We start from the raw sequence: 22,897 nt of genomic DNA on the forward strand, positions 1-22,897 counted from the left end.
ATAAAGGTGTTATTTGACAATGATGGAAAGAGTGACTAACTCCTTTCCTAAAAAAGCAAGTTATATAGAGAAGGCATTTTTGAAAACAGATCTTCAAATATTTCATAGTTACATGGCTTGTTGCTAAAAAACGTAAGTGTGCACCTGCAAAATTTCTCATAGCTGCACACTTTGAAAACTTAGAAGTCAAAACTTCTAACATGATTACGGTGAGAAAGACATGTTTCGGTGGATTTTGAATCCATTTGTTAGCTCAGAAAAACAACTGATTGACCTCAGAGAAAATGGAAATACACTAACTACATTACAAGAGCAGCAGCATCCGTGCAGTTAGTTAATAGGGCTGAAAAACTAGTACTATTACATAGCAAGCACAGCCAATGACAAGTTCATCCATTTGTGTGTGTGTGTGTGTATATATGTATATATATATGTATAAATATGTATCAGTTAATTTTTTTACACATATATGTGTGTACACACACACACGCACACATCTTTTAGAGGAAACGTTTCAGTTATGGTAGCCATTAAAGAAGTAACAAAAAAAACTGACCCTTGGAACCAGAACTTTAGAAAGATGGCTAAAACAAGATGCTGAAAAATAATGAAACGGGTCCAATCACAATGCTCTTGGTAAAATTATCCTTATAAACAACAATAATAATGTTTTATATGTTGTATAATATATTATAATAAAATATATTAAATATCACTAATAATTTTGCTAATATTAGACATTTTAGTGAGAACAAAAAAGTAATATATTATTAAATAAAATAAAGAATAGTTTAGAATGTTTAAGTAAATAAATAAATCTGTACTGGTCATGGGTGCTTAAATTTTTTTTTTAATTTTGGGGGGGTAGGTAATTTGGTTTATTTGTTTATTTTTGGGTGGAGGTCCTGGGGATTGAACCCAGGACCTTATGCATGCTGAGCCTGCACTCTACCACTGAGTTATAACCTACCCTCTTTTAACTGATAGGAACATGCCTTTAAAAAAGTTTGAGTACCACTGGCCTGAACTATTACATTATGAAGCAAAATGACACTGTGAATTGACAAAAGAGCTATAGTGCCTAGCATTTCTCAGACCCCTCTGGCCATGGAACATACGGAGAGAGAAGTGTTTCAAAAAAACCTTCTTTGGACAATGATGTGTGAGGGTTAAGAAAGGGGACCTGTGGTCAGACAGGGCTGGGTTCAACTACCAGCCTCATCACATACTAACTGGGTGATCCAAACATACTACAAAATCTTTTTGAATTCTATTTCCTTACCTATAAAATGAGGCTGGGAATAGCCACTTCATATGCTTGTATGAACTTTAAAAACGATATTGTATATAAGTGCCTAGTTTTGGATATAAATGCATAGTGCCTGACATCTTGTAAGCACATCTTGAAAGGAAGCTTCTATTCTTCTGTGATCATAGAATGTTAGGGTAACTGTTCAGAGAGTTGTCTCATCTTTCATAACCACACTTCTTCAGGGCAAGGATAGAATCGTCTGTTGTAAGTCCTATCTAACTTAGCTGCTATAGACATTCATGAATGAGTGAATGATAGACTTCTCTGAAACAAAAGTTTGGGAGACTAACTATAGCACCAAGGACTGAAGGAAAAACATTTCTTTCTCTGTTGTTTATAACTCATCTTTTATGGACTAAACCAGAACACTCACACAGGATGCCTTCGATGTAGCTTCCATTACCTAGACAGTTGATAACAATTGCCAGTAATTAATTGTTTCCAGCTGCTCTCCTTTGATTAACAGTTCAAAACAAATTTATTATGCTTCTCCTGTGGTTTGGTACTGCTGGGAGCTGGAAGCCCAGCATACCTGAGATGAAGACAAGATGACTCTGACTTTAAAGGTCAAGGGAGTACGGAGTGGAGTGGAATGGCCAGGGAAAGTTCAGCCATGTCAGGGCCCTCCCCCTCCCCCACCCCAGCTTTATTGAGGTATAATTGACAATAAAATTGTAATATATTTAAAGCATACAATGTGATGACTTGATATACATATACATTGTGAAATGATTACCACAATCAAGTTAATTAAGTCATCCATCACCTCACAGTTACTTTTTTTTTTTTGATGAGAATGCTTCAAATCTGCTCTCCTAGCAAATTTCAACTATACAATATTGTATTATTAAGTCAGTCACCATGCTGTACATTAGATCCTCAGAACTTATTTATCTTATAACTGAACATATATTATCTTATAACCTTATAACTGGAAGTTTATACCCTTTGACCAACATCTCCCCATTTCCCCCCCTCCCAGCCCCTGGCAACCACCATTATACTCTGTTTCTATGAGTTTGACTTTTTTTTTTTTTTTTTTTTAGATTCTGTATATAAGTGAGACCATAGAGTATTTGTCTTTCTCAGTCTGGCTATGGTGGGTTTTAAAGGGTAGACAGAAGAATAATTATTTCAGGCCCAGATGAAAAGAGTGAAGGCAAAGTGGAGTCAATTTCTATTTCTCATTTCCCTTTGTGGCCACCTCCTCCCCCCCATTCCTGTCAGTGTTTAAATACCTCTAATGATACTACTGTTCCTCCTGATGACATACATACTTACTGATGAATAACTCAAATAAGTTCTAGGCCTCATGTGGCCCAGTTTTGGGGTAGTATAGCATTCAGAAAAAGAACCCAGCAACCAAAAGTGAAAGGTAACTCGTGGGTATATCAGTTTACAACTCACACTGACATTTCAGAAAGTCACCTTCCTTCCACTCCCCTAGGTCTCCATTCAGCAGCTGCTAAGGCTCTCTCTCTTTCCGTTTCTTAATAGCCACTGGTGGCAGTCGGGGTTGCATTCAGCTGCATGTAACTAAAACCTGCCCACACCTGTGTAACTCAATGAACGTTTCATATTCCTTATGTAACCAGAACTCCAGGGGTAGGCAGTTCAGGGCTGGTATCACCATTTGAGGAAGTGTTTCCGCTTTGGGAACAAGGATTTCTAGACTTACAGAGCCCAGAGTTGTGGGATGGGAAACCTAAACTCCCCAGATGGACCACTGGGGTTGATGTTAAGCAGGGTCACTCCTTCTCCCCCCACCCCCCACCGCCCCAGCTGTCTGATCCATGAATTCTGCCTATTGGGGACATAGCACTACATAATGGTCTTTGATTAGGGTGCATTATTTGTTGTGAAGGATGGTACCCCATCCTCTCAGGGCCTCCATTGTGGCTTCAAATGGCCATTCCATTACCTTATTCAGCTAGCATGGTATGTTACAGGACCAATAGATATATGGTCATGTGTCCATTGCTGCACATACCTCTTTTATTGTTAGGAGGATTCTTTGGTCCAGTGGTATGGTATATAGGATCCTGTGTCAGTGGATCAAATATTTTATAGATCCTTAGACAGTGGTACTGGCTGAAAAATAAAGTAAGAAACAAACCAACCAACCTGTGGGCAGGAAAAGCAAACCCATACTCAGAATGTGTATCTAATCTAATCAAGATGAATCACTGTTCTTTCTAGGATGGAGGAAGTCAGTTTGCCATCAGTTGGCTGGTTGGTTTCTTTCAAGGTAAGGTGCCATGTTGGGAACTCAGTTTTGGTTTCTGTTGCTGGCGGGTTGGGCACTTGGTGGCATCAGTAGCTAGATTAGCCTTGGTGAGCAGGAGCCCATGCTCTTGGGCCCATGCATGGTCTCCACCTCTGCCACCGTGGTTACTCTAAATGCGCTCCAATCCCTGCCACTCCCCTAGGGGATGCTGGTTTAAAAAAAATTTAGAATCTTGGCTAGGTTGGTGGGGGGCAATTTCAGAAGCTTCCACTTGGCCTTTCGCACTGTAACAACTCATCCCATAGGCTAAGGAACTAACGTGGGGTTTCTGCCAACTACCAAGTATGTCTATTCTAACTATGCATTCAGGGAGGACCAGAGGACTCATTATCATATGTACTTGCTAGAAACCTAGTCTTCTTTGGTTATTAGGTTCTGGGTCTGAACATTGGCTGAGGTCCCGCAACAGACAGAGGACTGTGACTTTTTATTGAGGCAGCTTCCCTTAGCCTCCTCTTCATCCATCCTTGAGTTTTAAAAGGTGTACACAAAATTGGTGCAGCCACTATGGAAAACAGTATGCAAGTTCCTTAAAAAACTTAAAATTGAGCTACCATATGATTCAGCAATTCCACTCCTGGGCATATATCTGGAAAAGATGAAAACTCTAATTCAAAAGGACACAGGCACCCCAGTGTTCATAGCAGCACTATTTACAATAGCCAAGACTTGGAAGCAACCTAAGTGTCCATCAACAGATGAATGGATAAAGATGTGGTATATATATACAGTGGAATATTACTCATCCATATAAAAGAATGAAATAATGCCATTTGCAGCAACATGGATAGACCTAGAGAATACCATACTAAGTGAAGTAAGTCAGACAGAGAAAGACAGATATTATGTTTCACTTACTTGTGGAATCTAAAAAATAATACAAATGAAACTTATGGTTACCAAAGGGGAAAGAGCTGGAGGAGGGATAAATTAGGAGTACGTGATTAGCAGATATACACTATTATATGTAAAATAGATAAGTATTAAGGATTTACTTAATATAACACAGGGAATAATATTCAATATCTTATAATAACCTATAATGGAAAATAATATGAATAATCGGAATATAACTGAATCACTAACACATTATTGTAAATCAACTATACTTCAAAAAAAAAAAAAGGTATACTCAATGAACCATGGTTGGCTGCCCATCTCAGTTTCCTCTAAGTACACAGTGTTCCATTAGCTATCTCCATAGCTCTCTGTGGGTCATGTCTCCTTAGTTGCCACTCTAATCTCACCACTCTTAACAACATCACTTAATTTTGCTTCTGCTGGTTAAGTGCTGCCACCTGTTCTCTATTTTGTCAAGATCCTATCAGGCCTATTGCTATCAGGGAGCCTCGCTCTGTAACAGAATCTTCTACCAAAAGCCCTGGCCTACAGAGAATAGTGTAACAGTGATGCTGACGTCCCTTTCCTACTGCATTCCTTGTTGCTTGTGATAAATGGCAGATGGTAGTCAGTTGGTGGGATGTGCATAGTATATCCCCTCTAGCATGCCCACTTCTCAGTCTTTTGCTCCCATCTGCTGTTGCCTGCCATGACAGCTCTGGCCTTTCTATTCTGCCTGGTACAGACCGGTGCTTTCTCCAAGCTCCCTAGAGCCATTCTACCAACCTGTTAGCAGTGGGGTCCTTGCCATGATGTAAATACTGTAGTACAGGAATATTCTCTTATCAGCAAACTCGGCTTTGTCTGGCATTATGCTCTTCTCCTCCCTCCCCCATTCAGCCCCTAGGGACCTGATCCCATACATACTCTCCCAACTTCTGCAAGTGTATATAGGTTAGCTAAGTCCCTTAGCTCTTATGGGATATATAGTACATCTCCTCCTATGGCAGGTCCAGCATTTCCTCAATGGGGTTATTTTGTGACTTGACCTTAGTAATTGGTCTGGTGGACAGGATGCGAAGTACAGATCAATCCTGAGGAGGGAATGTATTACCTTGCTAGGTAGATCCTTCTTCATTTTCAAGCAAGAGGGAGGGTTGGGGCACTTCTACAAACTGCCCCCCCACCCATGTTCAGGGTGATGTGGGGCTTTAAAGTTTTTAAAGTGCATTGACCCAGATGCCCCATTTGAAGCGTCAGGATCCCACTTCTTTCCCACTGCAGCCCTGACTTTGGCACAGCAGACTTGCCAGAGCTGAGAATTCAACCTTTTGGGAGTTCTACTTACTCTTATAATTAAGTCCTGGGCCTGATCCTCAGCTTTTTCTGCCTCCTTCCCCTTCCCCACCTCATTTATATGCTGCTAAGGAGGCACTCAAGCTTTCATCCTTAGCCTTTAATTGGTGATTAATCACCCTCAGATTTGCATTGTCTTTTCCCAAAGCATAGATTTACTCCATCAATAGCTAGCCAATCCCATAGGTCTTCAATTGCTATTTTCCCCATATTTTCAGGATGCCTGAGAGATTGCATCTATCAATGCATTCTTGCCCCAGTATTACATTCCATTCACCCATCCCATCACAGCTGCTGAAAGTTTTAACATTTGTACCAGGGCCTATTGGGGCTTCACCTGGGGGCCCCACTGCTAACTGGCCAGCGGGTAATTCAGCTCCACTGGATCAGACCACACTCAGGGGACTAATTGGTTTAGTTCAGATTCTCTGGAAAACCAAGTCTGAGATGGAGATTTGCAAGCAAGACACTTATTAGGTAATACCCTTGGGCTCAGCACTGGGCAGGAGTGAAGGGGCAGGATTCAGCAGAAAAAGAAGTTGGACTAAGTGCAGTCACAGCTGAGGCCTCAGCTGATTCCTTGGGAGCTGAACCTTTAAGGGGCTCTGGAGTGGGAAGAGCCCTTCAGGGTGGTCCCACTCTGAGACCTGCATCTACTGGTCATTTGTGCAGACTCTCCTGGGCATGGTGTGACCTGGCTCCAGGTAGGTCTCATGCTGAGGGCAGTTCCTGGAAAGGGATTCCATTGAGAGCTGTTGGCCACTAATGCTCCCAGCAGCTGGGGAAATGGGCACCTCAATCTTAAGAAATTGCTTGCTCCTTGGCATGCTGGAGGTGGAGGGAGGGGACGGAAGGGAGGGAATGCTCCTGGAACTAGATGGTTGAAGAAAAAAATTGGCAGATTTTTGCCTGACCGAAAAACAGAAGATGAATGAAAAGAGATGCATTTAAAACTATACCAAACACTAGTACTTCCCCTAAACTGTGCTGTATTGGACAGTGCAGAAGGGGGGATGTTAGGACACGAATCTAATTCTATTCTACTCTGAAGCCCATGTCTTTCCACTAGACCAGAGCTAGTCAAACTGGTGCTCCATGGGCTAAATTCAGATAGCAGACATATTATATTTGGTTGCACAGTGTTTAAAAAAAAATGTGACTTAGCTGCCACTGTGTAAAAATTGGAAGAGTTAGTATGTAAGTTCAGATTTCAAGCTTCTCTTGAGTAACTGGAAGATCTAGCAGCAACGCTGTGTCAACGTTCCTGCATGGCAGGGATTGACTGGAATTGAGTGACAGCTGCTCCTTTAAATGAGGTAGGGTGTAGGGTGGGGGGTGGTCAGTGCTCTATAGTTCACCATAGTCTCTATGTATGACCTTCTTTGGCATTGTTGTTTAGAATTCCTGCTATACTATGCATGATATATATAATAGGCATCTGGTCACTTAATATTGGTTCAACGAAATTGAATGAATTTAATTGGAGAGGAAGTTGGAGTGAAGTCTAGACCTCCAAGTGTAATGAGTGGCTTGGCACTCAGGGCAGGTAACAGGACAGGTGCTGATTAGAATGAATTAATGACATGCTGACTGGAACCTGTGTAAAGCAAGATGAGAAGAGAGCAAAGGCCTGAAGTTTGGGTGTCTTACTGTAGAGTTAGAGAGGAGTGGGAATTGGGGGAACCAGAGAAGGAGAGGAAAGGGAAGCACAGAGGGACCTTGGCAGTGGATGTCACTGGAGGCAAGGGAGCCAAGAGTTTGGTCAGTTGCATCCAGTCTAGCAAAGATGAGAGGAATGGACAGGCAAAAAGCATGCCAACAGGAAAGTAATTAGGGACTTTCAGCAGAAGTATGAGAAAAGGAAAGATAGATTGTGGGTCAGGAAGTTTAGCACTGAAGTAGAGGCACTGGGATACTTTCTAGGCGTATGAATGAGAGCTTTTCCGGGGGTCCTAGTTGGGGAAGGCACAGATGTACATTCATTTAATATTCATTCTTTTCTTTAACATTGTCATTATCATTCTGACATCACCTAAAAGAAATTAGTCAGTATTCATGTTGCATCCTTAAAGAATGGACAAAAGAACCACCCAGACTCTGTCCTCCTTTTCTTTTGGAAATGAAATACTAATTAACTTAATATGTATTTTGGACAATCACCAGCCAGCAGAGATTGGAAACTTCTCTGTATATGTACTATTGGCTTTGTAGATTTTCTGTGGTAAAATTAAAATTCTGGTTTCGCTCTGCTTTGTCAGCCAGTTAGTATCCTGCTATGCGTCCTAACTGACTCTTAATTAGTGTGTGCTCAGAATGTGTAAACTCACTTTTTAACATTAGCCTAAGTAAAGTGTATTGAGGAAGATGAACTTAAAAATAACTCATTCCAAAGTTCCTGTCAGATGTAGATAGATCATCCATTGTTTTGGATGTAATCATCTTCCTGGAAAACTGTCATGACCCAATTTCACATGAAAATCATTTCAACTCTGGTATTGCGGGCACAGGGTACGCCTTTGTTTCCGGAGAGCCGAAATCTGTCTCTATTGTCCTTGGGGTCAAACCACCTGAGTTTGCATCCTGACTCTGCCATCTACCAACTCTGTGACTTCAGGCAAATCATGGAAACTCTTGTGATCAGTTAGATGAGGTTAATAATACCTACTGAAAAAGCATGTTGAACGATTTAAATGAGATGATGAATGTTTGAATTAATGTATGCGAAGCCCTTGAAGGGTTTTTGAGGATGGTGAAACTTCAATCTTTCTATTATCAACTGCGCAAAAGTTTTATTAACTTGGGTGCCTGTCAGTTCGGCAGAGGAAGTCTGGACTGGGATTCCGGAGTCTGAGTACTTTTACTGCCTATGAGTATAGCATTGGGATTTAAGAGAATGTTTAAAAAAAAAGATTCACCGAATCTTCCTCGGCCTTACTTTTTCCTGTTTGTCAGCAGGCTATAGTAGCTACGAAGGACCTGGAAACCTAAGGTTGTATGCCTTATTTTTTTGAGAGAGCTTCAGGCAGAGCCCAGCCTCCTCAGAAATCAGCGGCAGAGACCTGCGTGCAGGAAGAAATGCTAGCCCCAGGGCGCCCTAACTTCCAACCCGGGGAGCAATCCAAACCCGGAGGCCGGCGGGGGAGGGGGAGCCTGAGGTGGCGGTGGGATGCGAGCGGATACTCCCGGGTCAGCTCGGACTCTCGCCGACCGCAACCAGAGCCCGAGTCGAGGTGAGCCCGGCGGCGAGAAGGGACGCGCGCCTCCGGACCCAGAGGAGTTAGGTGACGTCACCTCCAGGAGGACTCGCTTTTTCATTAATGAAACCGGCCGGCGCGGACGCATGCGCGGCAGGCCCCCTTCCCTCTCGCTTCCCCCTCCCCTTTCCCAGCCGCGCTCTCAATCTCGAGCTCGCTCGCTCTCCCTCTCCCCGGGCCGTGGAAAGGATCCCACTTCCGGTGGGGTGTCATGGCGGCGTCTCGGACTGTGATGGCTGTGGGGAGACGGCGCTAGTGGGGAGAGCGACCAAGAGGCCCCCTCCCCTCCCCGGGTCCCCCTCCCCCGCCCCCTTTCCCCCTGCCTCCTCGCCAACGCCCCCTTCCCCTCTCCCCCTCCCGGCCGGGCGCTGGGCCTCCATCCCCACCCCCGTGGGAACGTTGGGAGCCTGCACTCCTCAGACCCTCTCCTCGCCTATTCCCTCACCTCAGCCCCCGCTCCCCGCCCTCTTCCCGGCCCTGGGCGCCGGCCGCCCGGTCCCTCCGCCGCCCCCCGGCCGCGGGGAGGACATGGCCGCGCACAGGCCGGTGGAATGGGTCCAGGCCGTGGTCAGCCGCTTCGACGAGCAGGTAACGGGCCCGTGGCGGGCGGGAGGTGGGAGCGGAGTGGGGGTGGGGACGGAGTGGGTGAGGGGAGGAAGGAGCGGCCGCCTCCCCCGCGGCTGCCTGGGGCTCTGGAGGAAAGGCCGGGGGGATAAGTGGGGGTGGCCTAGGGAGAAGGTGCGGGGAAGGAGGGGTCGGCTGGTGGCCCGGGCTCCCCTTCCCTCCTAAGTCGGGGGGTGGGGCCTTTCCCCTGACCACCCCTCCGATCCTCCATCCCCTTTATCCCAGCCCTTCCCCTTGCTAATAGGGATGAGTGACTTGGGGGCGCTTTCTTGGGCTCTCCATCTGGATTTAATCATCCCCCCTTACCGGTTTTTTTTTTCTTTTTTGGTACAGAAGTGGGTAACATTTAGGGGTTTCCCCCTACCTCAGTGGACCACCTAATTGGGGTGAATAACCGAAGGAACCCCGAGGCCCATCTTGTGTACCCCCAGTAGAACGATAACATCCCGCCCCTCCCCCAGTTTCTTCAGCTTCCTCTCTTGGAGGGGGAAGAGTAGAAGAAAGCAGGGAAAGCACAGGTTTTCTTACTTTCTGCTCCACCGTTTCAGCCTGCCCCGAGAGCTCCAAGTGCACACACACTGCACATCTTTTTGATGCCCAACAAGGGTGTTCCCCCCCGCCCCCCTATATCCTGATGAGACAAGACTGGCTTTTACATTGCCGTTTGCAGTGGAAACCATAGTTCTGGTTCCCTCCTGATTCTGAAATATTTTTCCTTTTTTCCCTTCCTTGGTAGTTGCCGTTTCTGCCTTTATTTTTGTCTGTGGTCTGAGAATGTGAATATTGCTTTCTGGAGTGGGAATCTTGGGGAGTAAGGGGAGAAGGGTGAAAGGAAAGTGGGAAACTGCATCTGAGCCACTGACAACAGAGAGCAGAGACAGCTGGGATGTGGTCCTGGAGCCGATAATTCTGCTAGTGTTCTGTTATTATTAACTCTCATCTTTTGGTTGACAAGAGAACTTTCATTGAGAATATTTGAGATGGGAAAAAGAAAGTTTCATAGCTTGGGGAGGTGCCTTTTTATTCTCTGAGCTTCACACTCTAAATCCTGGCACTGATCAGAATGAAAGCACCCATAGCCTTTTGGCAGTAGGATTTAGTGTAACTTTGTGTTGCTGTATGTAGTTGGGGCTGGTTTAAAGGGATGCTTTCTGCAGCTGCAGTTATATCACGGGCTTCCTGTGATGAGGGAATCTATTTTGTTTACTGGATATGATCATAAAACTGATTTTGGGAGCAGAATGGAGGGGAGAGGAGGGCTCCACTTTTATTTGATCCCTAAACATTGTTTTGCAGGACTCAGTGTTTCTGACCTACCTGAAAGGTTTTTGAGAATAGGCAGAGGCATTGAGAAGAAATTTGAGAGGAAACTGCTTAGATAAAATAGAATTATGAGGCTGTCGGAGACTTGAAGGAGTTCTTTTCATCCATTCTTCTGCTTCCAGACCAAAAAGTATCTAAAACATTGTACTACTGATCTGTTTGAGGAAGTAAAATGTTCCTGTGTATACTGGATTGTATTATTGATAAAGTCTTAGATTTAAAACTTGATAGAAAAGATTTTCTTTGCATAATTTTAAAAAGAAGGACTTAAAATGCATGCCAAAGAACTCCAATGCTGAACTGTGTGGGCAGTATAATCTGGATGCAGGAATTTGAAGGATTCACACTACAATTATTGTTATCAATTTTTTTAATTAAAAATTTTTTCCAGCTAATCTTTAAACTTTATTTCTTCACTTCATACCTGTTGATTTCTAGGCTTGCCTGCCACATATGAAAAATATAGTTTTCTAAATTTTAAAAGACAAGTGAATTTGATTATATACCCAGTAATGCAAGTAAATGTTTCCTTCTTTTTGTCCCCAGTGTTAAAAGACTTTAGGCTTTGTTGTTTGTTTTTGTTATGAATATTGTGGAATCAAACTCACCACCATCTACTAAAAATTAAGGACGTAAGAGTTTTAAACAGAAGCATTTAAAAAATAAATTCCTTCTGTTGTAATTAAGAGAAAGATCTATAGGACAAATTATTCCTCACAGCTTTCTCTTGCAGGGTTAAAGTCCACTGACTTTGAGATGCAAAAGTATAAAGGTTTTGGTGTTTATTGTATATAGCTACCTTATTGTTAATTTATTATATAAGTAATATATGTTTAATTCAAATTAGAGCTCACCATGAGTTTGGAAAGTGAGAAAACTGAGGCACAGAGAGGTTAAATGACTTTCCAAGGCCACCTAATAATAACCTTAGTATGAGAAGCATTGAATGCTGAAGGATCAGGAGTACTTTTTGTGATGAGTATCCCATAGGATTTGTTTTAGTAATCCATTAAGTATAGTTAGAAGAGTTCACATTTTTATTGAAGGGAGAAAAAAAAGCCTTGCATGTAGTGAGAGATATTAGAGCCTTAAGAGCCTTAATCATTGCGACTATTTCTAACAGTTTTAAATTTTGGATATATTGTCTGTACTTTGTTTCACTGGGTCCAGAGGGAGTCAAGCTGCTTCTTTTTGTTACAGCTAAGACATGTGTTGAGCCAGAGAACATGTGCATGTCTAAAGATGGCAACTCTGTTTACGATTGAATTGATGTTTTGGTTGGACTTCTAATATTTGTGGTGATTAAAGCAGAAATGCATTACTAGCCACAGCTGATTATGTATTATACTCTGGTATTGCTCAGCAACTTGGTGCAGCAGACCCAGTTCAAAAAGTAGTAGCGTTCCATCTTAACATTTTGAGCTCAAGCCCTTGTTTCTAAGTGGATAAAATAAAATTCCTCTAACCTGCTAGTAGTATTGTACTTGAAACTAATGTTTATGGCCTAAGTTGAATAATTCTTAACAATTAAAAAAAAATTGCTTCCTTGATTAGGGAAATGGCAGTTGCAAAGGTAGACAGTCAGAAAGCTGATAAATCTTCTGCTGCTCCTTTAACCTGCCTTTGTGGTGCTGAATTGTAAGTTTCTAAATTGAAATTGGCAAATTTTAGGTGTGTAGCTTTAATTTGTGGCTCATTAGCCAGGTTACTTAAATTAGAATCCTCTTACATGCCCCACCTAGTTCTGTATTCCCCACCAGTCTCTGTAGGACTTTGTTCCTGAAAGGGAGTATAGGAAAACTGGTTATTTGAAGGTTTTTGTTTTGTTTCAAGAAATTGAGAAAAGATATCCTCACATGATTTGTTGTAAATATATTCATTTAAGCACTTTTTTCCATATCTGGTCAAGTAAAAATGGTATGTAAAAAGCCAAAAAATGACATTTTAAAGAACATATTAGAGAATAAAATCTGATTTTTGATTTTTAATAACATTGATTATTGTAAATTGAATGCTAATCAAAATGTCCTTTGAATATGTGGTGTAAAACTCACATTATGAAATTATTGGCAAGTGTCTTTGAAGTTACAACCCACATGTTAATTAGCCAGATAAATAGATTGTAAATCCTTTGGATTAAGGAAAAAATATCTCCTTAGCCTTGTTCTTAAAACTTGGTCTGCCATCTTTGTAAGGCCTTATAAATAGTTGAAAATGAATATTCTTTTACCAAGGGTATACTATGGTGATTGAGAAAAATACTTATTCTTCATTATGGGACTCATCTTTTAAAAATTTTTTTCTAAGTGGTCCTCAGTTAGTTCTCTGTGCTCCCTCACTTTTTCACCTTACCTAGCATCTAGTTTAGTCTTTCATTATGTGAGCTCCTTCCTTTTTGCTTTCAAACTTACTAAGATTTCTTTTTCCTTAAACATTTACTTGGTCCTGTATAGATCATTCTTTTTCTTCCTTTTGTTGCCAGGTAATCTGCTGCCTCTACTGTTATTCACCCATTTCCTTTATAACTCTGAAAACAATCTTCTGCTTCTACTTTCCTTCTGCATTGCTGCTTTCTTGAAAGTTATTCCTTCTAGCAAAATAGTGGGTTTTGCTCAACTGTAATGCCACCGTGATATGCCATTGCCCCTGGAAACCAGTCTCTTCTAATTCCCAAGACATAGTACTGTCTTGTGTGTGCACTTGCAGATCATTGTATGTTGATGTTCTCATCAGTTCATGGACAGATATGCTTTCTCTGTCATACTAAGCTCCCCATCATTGAATTGGGGTTCATAAATGAGGGTCTGGTTTTTGTTCTGCTAGTTACAGTCTTTGTCCTTATGCTTGCCCTTAGATCCCTATGGGTCCTAGATTTCCTCGTCTGTTGGAATTGACTAGAAAATCAGTAGGGTTCTCTTTCTAGTTTAAATACTGGATTATTTAAATATTTTAACAGCATCTCCCTGTGCCACAGTCTATTAGGAGTTGACCCCACTTAGTTTACCTATCATTTTCTCATTATGCCTCAGCCTGCACCTGTGTTCCAGGCAGGCTGGCTCAGTGTCTTTTGTATGTGTCAAGCTTATTCCTGCTTCTCAGTAAATCTTTTGTTTACACCATCCCCTGCCTAAATGCCTTAATTCCTTCTTTATGTTTTTCTAATTCCTGTCCACACTTAAATGTGCAACTCAAGCTTCGTTTTTTCCTATGACTTTACGCTAAACTCACTGCGACCTCACTTTTTGGTGTGCTTGTCACCTGGGGTTCTACAGAACAACCCCGTAGGATTTCTCCCTTCAGAAGAGTTGGTTGAGCATAGCTTAGCATTGGTTTTTTTTTTTCCTTATTTTTTTTTATAAAATAGAGCGTAAACTTTCTGAAAAACAAGAAGCCTCTTAGAATTTAGTCACCCCAGTGCCCAGCACAGTTATAAGCACACAGTGCATCACTGATAGAATGTTTTTCATTTGATTCCTGGTTGAAAGATAGACTGGCTTAGAGGAGTGGTAATTTTGGCTTTGTTTTAAACATAAATAATTGAACTTTAATTTAGTGCTTATAATAGCCTAGGTCTTATAAGTTAAGTGTTATTTTTAATAGGAATAATTTTTTAAGAAGAGACTTTTAAGGAGGAACTTGTATGTATTTATATTTCCTCCAACAGAACTAACATTTTTGAATCAAGTTTCAGATCCGATTAACTACCTTTGTGATCTTGAATTTGTCACTTAGTTTTATTGGTACTTTTTTGCAGTGGTCTGATAGGATAATGAATGTGAAACACTTTGAAAAGTCTAAAATTATTCAAATGTAAAGTTTATACATTTTTATAAACTTTTTTTTTTACAAATTTATAAAATTTTTAATTTACAGATTTATAAATTTTCTTTGTAGCTTACTGATTATTGTATTTTCACTAAGAGAGATTGATTAGTCTCTGGATATTCCCCTGTGTGTATCTTGGCCAATATATACCTTAGTTTAGCATTCAGTGACAAATACTTATGGTACTAAGAGTGTCCTTATGTAACATATCTTGAATGTCTGTAATTGATCTGTTTTCTTGCTTTATCATCTAATTTGTAGCATACATGTTATGCGGCTTTTCAAGTTTGGGAAGTGTAATAGAAAAGTGTCATAACGTATTGTGTGAACTGGGCCAATGATGTTGTTACATTTGATTTTAAATATTGCTACACTTCTTTTTATTTGACTTTTTTGGTCAATAGGAAATTAGAATCTTAAATCTGCTGACTTTTTTTTTTTTTTTTTTTTGGATATATTTAGCATGGAGAATTTTGTCCTTAAAGGAAAGGTTAGAGATATAATACAGTGGTTAGCATATCTTATTTTTGCATTGTTGTTCTTTAAATTACTCAGATGGCTGTGGGGCATTTTTGTTTTATTTTCAAATTTGGTGTTATGGGATTCCATATAGACTGTTGTTGCATTATAGCAACATGCTTTTAAGGGTAAGCAGTGTATTAATTAAAAACGTGTGTTTTGCACATATGTTCCCTTGGCTTCAATCTATTCTTCATTGGGGGTTTTGTGTGTGTCTGTGTGTATGTGAGAGAAGGGACAGGAGTTATAGGAAGCTTATTTTTTTAAAGGAAGGTTAAGGAGGAGAATGTTCTATAGAAGTAGTAGAAGAGGGAGGTTTGTGGTCAGCTTAAACTGTTAAAAGGCTTAGAATCAATACTGAAGTAGAGTATGGGCATCTTAAGCTCTTTTGCTGAGAATTGACTTGTATTTATAAAAAGCATTGGCTTATTTCGTCTGACATCTTTTATAATACCTCATTTTCTTGAGAGTGGAGAAGGAAACATGAGACGAAGTTTATTTTGACCTTGAAGAATAGAAAAGTTAAGGTGTTTTCTTCGTGGTGACTGAATTAAGTTTAAGGTTTCAGTAATTTGTAAATTTTTGTATCATACTATGTGATACAGCCTTCAGTACACAGAGCACTCTCAGGGTTTTGCTGAAGAAAATTTTAACATTGTAGAATATAAATAACTGGCATTGATAGTGCCTCCGGTAAACTCTCTTCAGGTGCCTGCCATAGACGGCACATTTGACCACTTCAAACGTTATATGCTCTTGATATATAGTTATATTCTTTGGCTCTCTGAGAGTGGCTTTTGAGCCATTGACTATATCATCAAAAGGGCTTCTGTTAAGAAAGCCCCAAGCTAATAAGGAATCCCATCCTATTACAATGAAGAATTGGAATTATCCTCTAAACTTTACATGTTTTTGCTATAAATGGTACTAATTACTTTGCAGTAGCAATAACTTGAGGTGCAAATTTCCAGATCGCATATTTTCTTTAAAGCACAGCCTGGCAATCTTTTGGTTTGGCTTAGGGTTGCTACTACAGTCTACAAGCTGTTGCCTGCCCCTATTCATAGTTTATACTTTTGAGTGTCTTATCCTGTTGAATTATAGAGAACTTACTTAACTTTTTCTGATGAAATCCTTACCCCCTCCATTTCATATAGCCCAAGCAGGGGAGAAGAGACACAAAGTTGATTTAGTAAATACCAAGACTTTTAGACATTTATTTTAAAGGAATTTTATTTAACTTATTTTTAATCATAGTTTTATATCCAGATAATGGCCTTGTGGGTAATTACAGCTCATAACAATATCAAGTGACCTCTTTCTGTTTAATTGTTGACATTTTTTTTGTATAGTGCTCATAGTAATTTTAGCATGAGAAAACCATTCTTACTGCCTCAAATTTGTGATGGCAGTATACTATATGTAAGAGAAGGAGCTTTTTACTGTGTGGTTTTCAGTGTGGCCTTGGGCAAGTCACTTAACCTCTCTGAACTTTAGTTTTCTGTTTTGATTTATAAAATGGGGATAATACCTGCCTTACTCACATCATGGGCTTGTATCGTGTCTTAGGTGTGAATCTTTTATATGAAGGAAGCTGTAAATAATCATAGAAATGTATTACCATGATTATTATCCTATGCAGTATTTTTTTCTATCTCCTCTTTATTTTTTCTTTCTCTCTCAAACTATAGTTTGGTGATGATTATTATTTCTACTCTGCATAAACAAAACAAAACAAAAACCTAGGGAGGCAGAACAACTTGTTCACAATCATATGACATGTAATTAATTGAGTTTCAACTAGAGTGTGGCTGTCTTAATCCTTAGAACAGTAACTTTTTAATAAATAGAGCTTTACAAAAAAGTCTAAATTTTATGAACAGATAGCACACATATGTATAGTTAGGAAAGTATTATTGCTTCTTCACTCAGAAATGACATGTTACATTTTGCCTTTTATGTTCACATAAGATAATATCTGGAAATCTTTTTTGGTTGGTCATGTGTTAGAAATAGACATAAGTTTTAAACATTATATTCTTGATATCATTATATATCATTCTTCTTTTCACTTGATCAAAACTTCTCTAGCTGTTAGTGGAAGTTGTAACATTGTTCCCCTTTTATTTAGTTCTATTACAGTTTATAACTCACTACAGATTTTTAGGTGAGGAGGGTTGAATTCTGAAGGTGAGAGAGTAGAATTTGTGAGAATACCAACAGGAATATACAATTATAAATATGAGATTATGTTTTTTGATCATTCTTTTATCTGGCATTTCACAGTCAAGTTTTGTAAAGTTGGTTTTCAAACATTCCATTTTGGATTTGATTAAATTTGAGGCAACCTTTTAAACTTTGGTAGTATTTGAGTATCTTGTTCTGTTGGATTTCTGGGTCTTTGTCTTTTTTGTCTCTGTGCCTGCCTGCCTGCCTGCCTGCCTGCCTGCCTGCCTGCCTTCCTTCCTTCCTTCCTTCCTTCCTTCCTTCCTTCCTTCCTTCCCCTACTTTTTTAGGCTACCCCTCCTCCCACAACTTTCAAATCATTCATCTTGTCTGTTGGAGTATCTTTCCAAATCTCCTGTCTTTACTAGTGCCTTTCACTTCTGTCTCACCTGGGGGCTGCGAAAATGTTTTGCCTTCATGCTCTACGCAAGTCTTCTTCCTTTTGGGTAATGGACTAAGTTGGGGGTGGGTTGGGGAAGAAGCATTTGTATTTCCTTTTTTTTTTTTCTTTCAGTTTTTGGCCTCTGATAACTTGAGTTTGCAGTAGGGAATGGGAGAGACAGAAGGTTTTGTTTTCATCAAATGTTGGCAGCAAAGATCAGTGGAGACCTGTGCTCTGGTTTCTGCCCTGATGGGAACTACCTTTTGCTATGTTATGTAAATCTCAATTCTGAGCTCTTTCATTATCTGAAGAACAGGAAAAATGTAATCTGACAGTCCAAAACTTTTATAATTCTTAAAATGAATTGATTTTTGTTTCATTTTTTTTTTTTTGGCGCCAGTCCTCTGACTGAGAAAAATAATTCCAGTCACTAATTGATTAGTCACAGATCCTTAGTTAGAAGGAATCTGAGATTGTTTAAATTTACTTCTGCAATCGCCCTAAAAGATGATTGTTCAACCTCTGCTTGGACATTTATTTTAAGAAAATGCAGTGGTAATCATGTTCATGGTAAAAATACAGAAATGCAACAGGATCATAAAAAATAGATAAAAGTCGTTTATAATACCACAACTCAGGAGAACCACAGTTAGAATTATGAAATCAGACTGCTTGGGTTTGAATTCTTGGACTTGGCCTCTGCCACTACTTTCTAGTCCTTGGCTGCATTACTTCTTCAAGCTTTAGTTTCTTCATTTGTAAAAAGGGGTCAGTAATAGTATTTACTTCACAGAGGTAGTTGTGAGATTTAAATTAGGAAATACACATAAAGCACATGGCATAGTTTCTGGCACATAGAAGGACCTCAGTAAATGTTAGCTACTCTTATTGATTGAATGAGATACACTGTTTTTATAATCTGCTGTTTAAACATAACAGTATGATATGAGCATTTGCCCATATGATTACATTTTCTATCACATTGTTTAAAAAATGTAAGGTATTATATGTAACTTACTTTTTAATATTTAACAAATAAATTTTGAATTTTCTACACTGAATATATTTTTTATAACCCCCAAAACAATCAGTAACAAAGCAAGTAAATGTTACTTTATAAAATGTAACCAGAATGTATTAATGTAAAAATTATAATCTCAATTTCTGGCAGGGTAAGGTTAACAGAGTAGGAAGGAAGTGACTAAAATATGGTAATTAAAGTACAAGAGCTTGTTACAGTGCCTTCAGCTGTCCAGATAAGAGGGGATCATGACCTGCCCAAAAGAGAAGTCTCCTTGACAGGTCCTATTGATTTTAGAGTTTTTAAAGATGGTTGTATGATTGTACCACACAAAATTTAACCAGTTCCTCTAAAGACAATAGGTTAAATCCTTTTTTCCCTTGTCTGTTATAAATAGTACTATGATATGCAATTTTATTTTGCCCTTTGGGTGACCAGGGATATTGCATCTCAAGGTAAACATTCTATTAGTAGAATTGTCATTGTTAGAAACTCTCCCTTAATTTAAGCCCCATCTGTCTTACTTGATCAGTAAACATTTAGGTGCCTACTATTTGTGATAGTGCTGAGCATTGTGATAAATGCTGGAGAAATAAAACAAGACATGGCTCTTTGTCTCAAGGAACCTAAAATCTGGTAAGGGAGAATGATGATAAGAAAATTATGGTGCATATTATGATGGATGCATAGACTACAATGGGAGTATTTGAGAGGAGCACTTAATTTAGCCTGGACAGTCGGGGAGAGCTTGACAGAAAAAGTGAAGTCTGAGCTGAGTTGTGAATCTTGTAGGATCTTGTATGCTATACTAAAATGTTTAAACTCTCTTTTGAAGACTTTGTGAAAATATAATTTCACCTAATGGTTTATGCTTTAGTGGGAGAAGTTGAAGAATATAATAAAGGGAAATGATGGAATGAAGTACCATAGAAGAAGGGAAGGATCTAAATTCAGGTGGTGGAATTAGATAGAGACTAAGATGGTAGAGAAGGAAAGAATGGGTTTGATGTGTAATAGCTGTTGGAGTAAACGAGAGAGTGCAGTTTAAGGACATTTAGCAGTACTGGGCAGTGTTTAAGGACTCAGCTGAATTTGGAGACAATATCTTTGTTATGGCCATAGTCACTAAAATTGAGGATATCCAAAAATGTTGAGGACTAGCTGTTGGATAGGTGCTCCTCCTTGATGTTGAAATCATCTAGATTAGGGTTGCCAGATATAGCAAATAGAAATATAGGATGCCTAGTTAAATGTGAATTTCAGATAAACAATGAATAGGTGTTTAGTATCAGTATTTCCCCATTACTGCATAGGATATACTTATACTAAAAATACTACTCATGTTTATCTGAAATTCAAATTTAACTGGGGATACTGTATTATTAGGCAACACTAACCTAGATGATACCCAGATGGTGGATGTGAGGTAGAGGAGAAACTGAGCTAGGAGCCAGATTTTTTTGATGATGGGAGAAAATATTGAGAAAATTGGGAGGTGACTGTGACGAGGTTTCTTGGTGAGTAGCGCATGAGTCATGAACCTCAGGAAGAGTGGAAAGAGTAGAAAAGTTTGGAATTTGGCCTCCTTGAGTCTTCTATTCATTGTTCCTAATTCTGTTCTCTGTAACTCTTTAGAAGGTCTTTTTACTTTAAAATTATTTGAAGGCAATTCTTAAGTACTCCTCAGGTTTCTTACTCCTCACCCCCCAGGAAATATATTATTCATTCAATCATTTCTTACAGGATGTATTTTGAAGAAATTTTGCTATCCTGGTTTACCCTCTTGGTGTGGTGGTGGTCCAATTTTCAGGCATACCATTTTTCATCCTTTCAGTATTTTTGTATATGAGGGTGTTATGTGAGACTTTAAAAAATGGCTTAAAAAATACTGAACTTCAGGTATTCTATAGTTTTGGTATTCATCTGATTACCAATAGTTTACCTATCAAAGAATGTTAATTGCCATGTGTTTTTTTCCTGAAGTTTTATTATGAAAAATTTTAAACATATGCAAAATAGATGATTATAAATGAACCCTCATGTACACATTACCTAGTTTCTTCTTAGTTTTATTTCATCCATACTCCTACCCATTTCCTGCTCAGCACCTCTTCATTATTTTGAAGCAGTCCCAGTTATATTATTTCTGCATGACTTATTCTTAACTCATACCGACTTCAAGAGCTGTGCGATGTAAAAACAGTACTCACTTGGGAGTCAGAAGACTTAAACGAGCTTGAGTCCTAATTATCTTCTGAGGAATGAGTTAACCTGGGCAAGTCAATATGTCTGAGCCCTAGATTCCTAATATTTTGAAGAGTGTGTGTGTGTGGGTTGGGGAGGAGACATAATGCTACCTGCCCTTTTTCACGGGTTCTGCAAATCAAAGATAGGAGGTAACATATGTGAAGGAAGTTTGTAAACTTGCTTTACACAGGTAAGATTTTATTATTGTTAGTAAATGCTGCTTCCTTCTATAAGTGCATAAAAGTCATCTGTGTAATAGTCTTAGAATTATCTGGATATTGACATTAAATTAAGTCCATAGTTCTGATACGACCTTTTCACCTTTACCCACTCCTGCATTTTGGGGCAACATTTATCATTTCGAGTCTGGTGCATTTCTGTATTTTGTGAATTCTCAAAGTAAACTGACAGCATTTCCCTTGTTGCATTTAAAAATTTTCATCTGTACCCTTGGATTGCTTCAGGTAGACTTGAATTCAGATAAAACAGGTGGGTGGGGTCTTTATGCTTTATCTAAGTGTTCTAATGGATCTCATCAGTGTACTTTTTCAAGGTTGAAGATCATTTTGTTTTCTGCTGGAACAATTAGAAGTGATACTGAATAGTTCTGCTTTCACTCTCCTATTGGTATTATACCATGTATTGGTTCCTGGCCATCCTTCCTCCTCTTCTTGAACTTAATATATTTTTTGAAGCCTTTAAATATTTATTTTAACATTTTAAAAGTTTTTAGTGATTCTGAACTTTTAATTGTTTTTATATTCATGTATCAGTTTGTCTTTTGTACGTAGTGTTCTTTCATAAGTGTCCTTAGCAGTACTGAGCTGGGGTAGGGGGAGGTGGGAGAGAGGAGGAACAATCAGTGCAGGCACATTAGTTTCTTTAGAAATGTCAACTTTACCCCGTCACTTAAGACTCTTGTTAAATGTACAGATTTCCTGGCCCCACTGAACATCTGTAAGTTCTAGAGATATGGACAATGAGTTGTAGTTTAAAAAAATCTCCCCAGGTCATTTTGATGTAAAGCTTGTTTGTGAATCATTGTATATGCAAGGAGAACTCAGCTTCTGGGTATTATTTAGTAGGTCATAGGACAGTTATCTATACCACTGCAACAAGTAGAAAAAAACTGAACTTTTAAAATCGTATTTTAAGAAATATTGGAGGCCTGTGGAAGTAAAAATGACTAGATAAATTAAAATTCCAGATACAGAAGAGCCCTTTGTAGGTGAGAAGGGGCTTGCTGACATTTACTGATTCTGGACACAGACTGAAGAAAAGAATGAACCACAGGTGAATTGAGTCTCACTGAAACTGTAGCATAGCCCTGGCACAGTTCAATTCCTGAATGGACTGAAGTGAGCATCCTCTCTTATCCCTTTTCCCTAATAGAGTAAATTGAGAATGCTCACTGGGAAGAAATATTCCCGGGTTTCTGAGGCTCTTTCATTTGCAATATCAAGCATACAATGAAAAATTTCTAAAAATTTAAAAAGGTGGAAAACTGTGATCCATAATCAAGAAGAAAAATAAATGACAGAAATAGACCCACAGGTAATTGAAATGATCAGACAAGGACTTTAAAATAACTATAATATGTTAAAGAAAATATAGGAAAAGGAGGACAAAATGAATGAAAAGGTAGAGAATTTCTCTTGAGAACTGGAATCCATAGAAAGGA

The 22,897-nt window shown here is 39.3% G+C and overlaps 1 protein-coding gene across 4 annotated transcripts in view; it reads left to right on the top strand.

Moving 5' to 3' along the window:
* The first annotated feature begins 9,193 nt into the window (after positions 1–9,193).
* The window catches only part of NF1 (neurofibromin 1), a 224,956-nt gene continuing 211,252 nt past the window's right edge, over positions 9,194–22,897 (top strand). For 2 of the 4 annotated variants that reach the window (XM_031468338.2, XM_031468339.2), the window contains exon 1: positions 9,194–9,637. In XM_031468338.2, coding sequence (XP_031324198.1) covers positions 9,578–9,637 — 60 coding nt within the window. In that variant the 5' untranslated portion in view covers positions 9,194–9,577. The remainder of the gene's footprint in view (positions 9,638–22,897) is intronic. The other 2 variants (XM_064495894.1, XM_064495892.1) reach the window with 1 other exon arrangement.

This window comes from Camelus dromedarius, chromosome 16 (genome assembly GCF_036321535.1).
Source record: "Camelus dromedarius isolate mCamDro1 chromosome 16, mCamDro1.pat, whole genome shotgun sequence".
In the NCBI taxonomy this organism is placed as follows: domain Eukaryota; kingdom Metazoa; phylum Chordata; class Mammalia; order Artiodactyla; family Camelidae; genus Camelus; species Camelus dromedarius.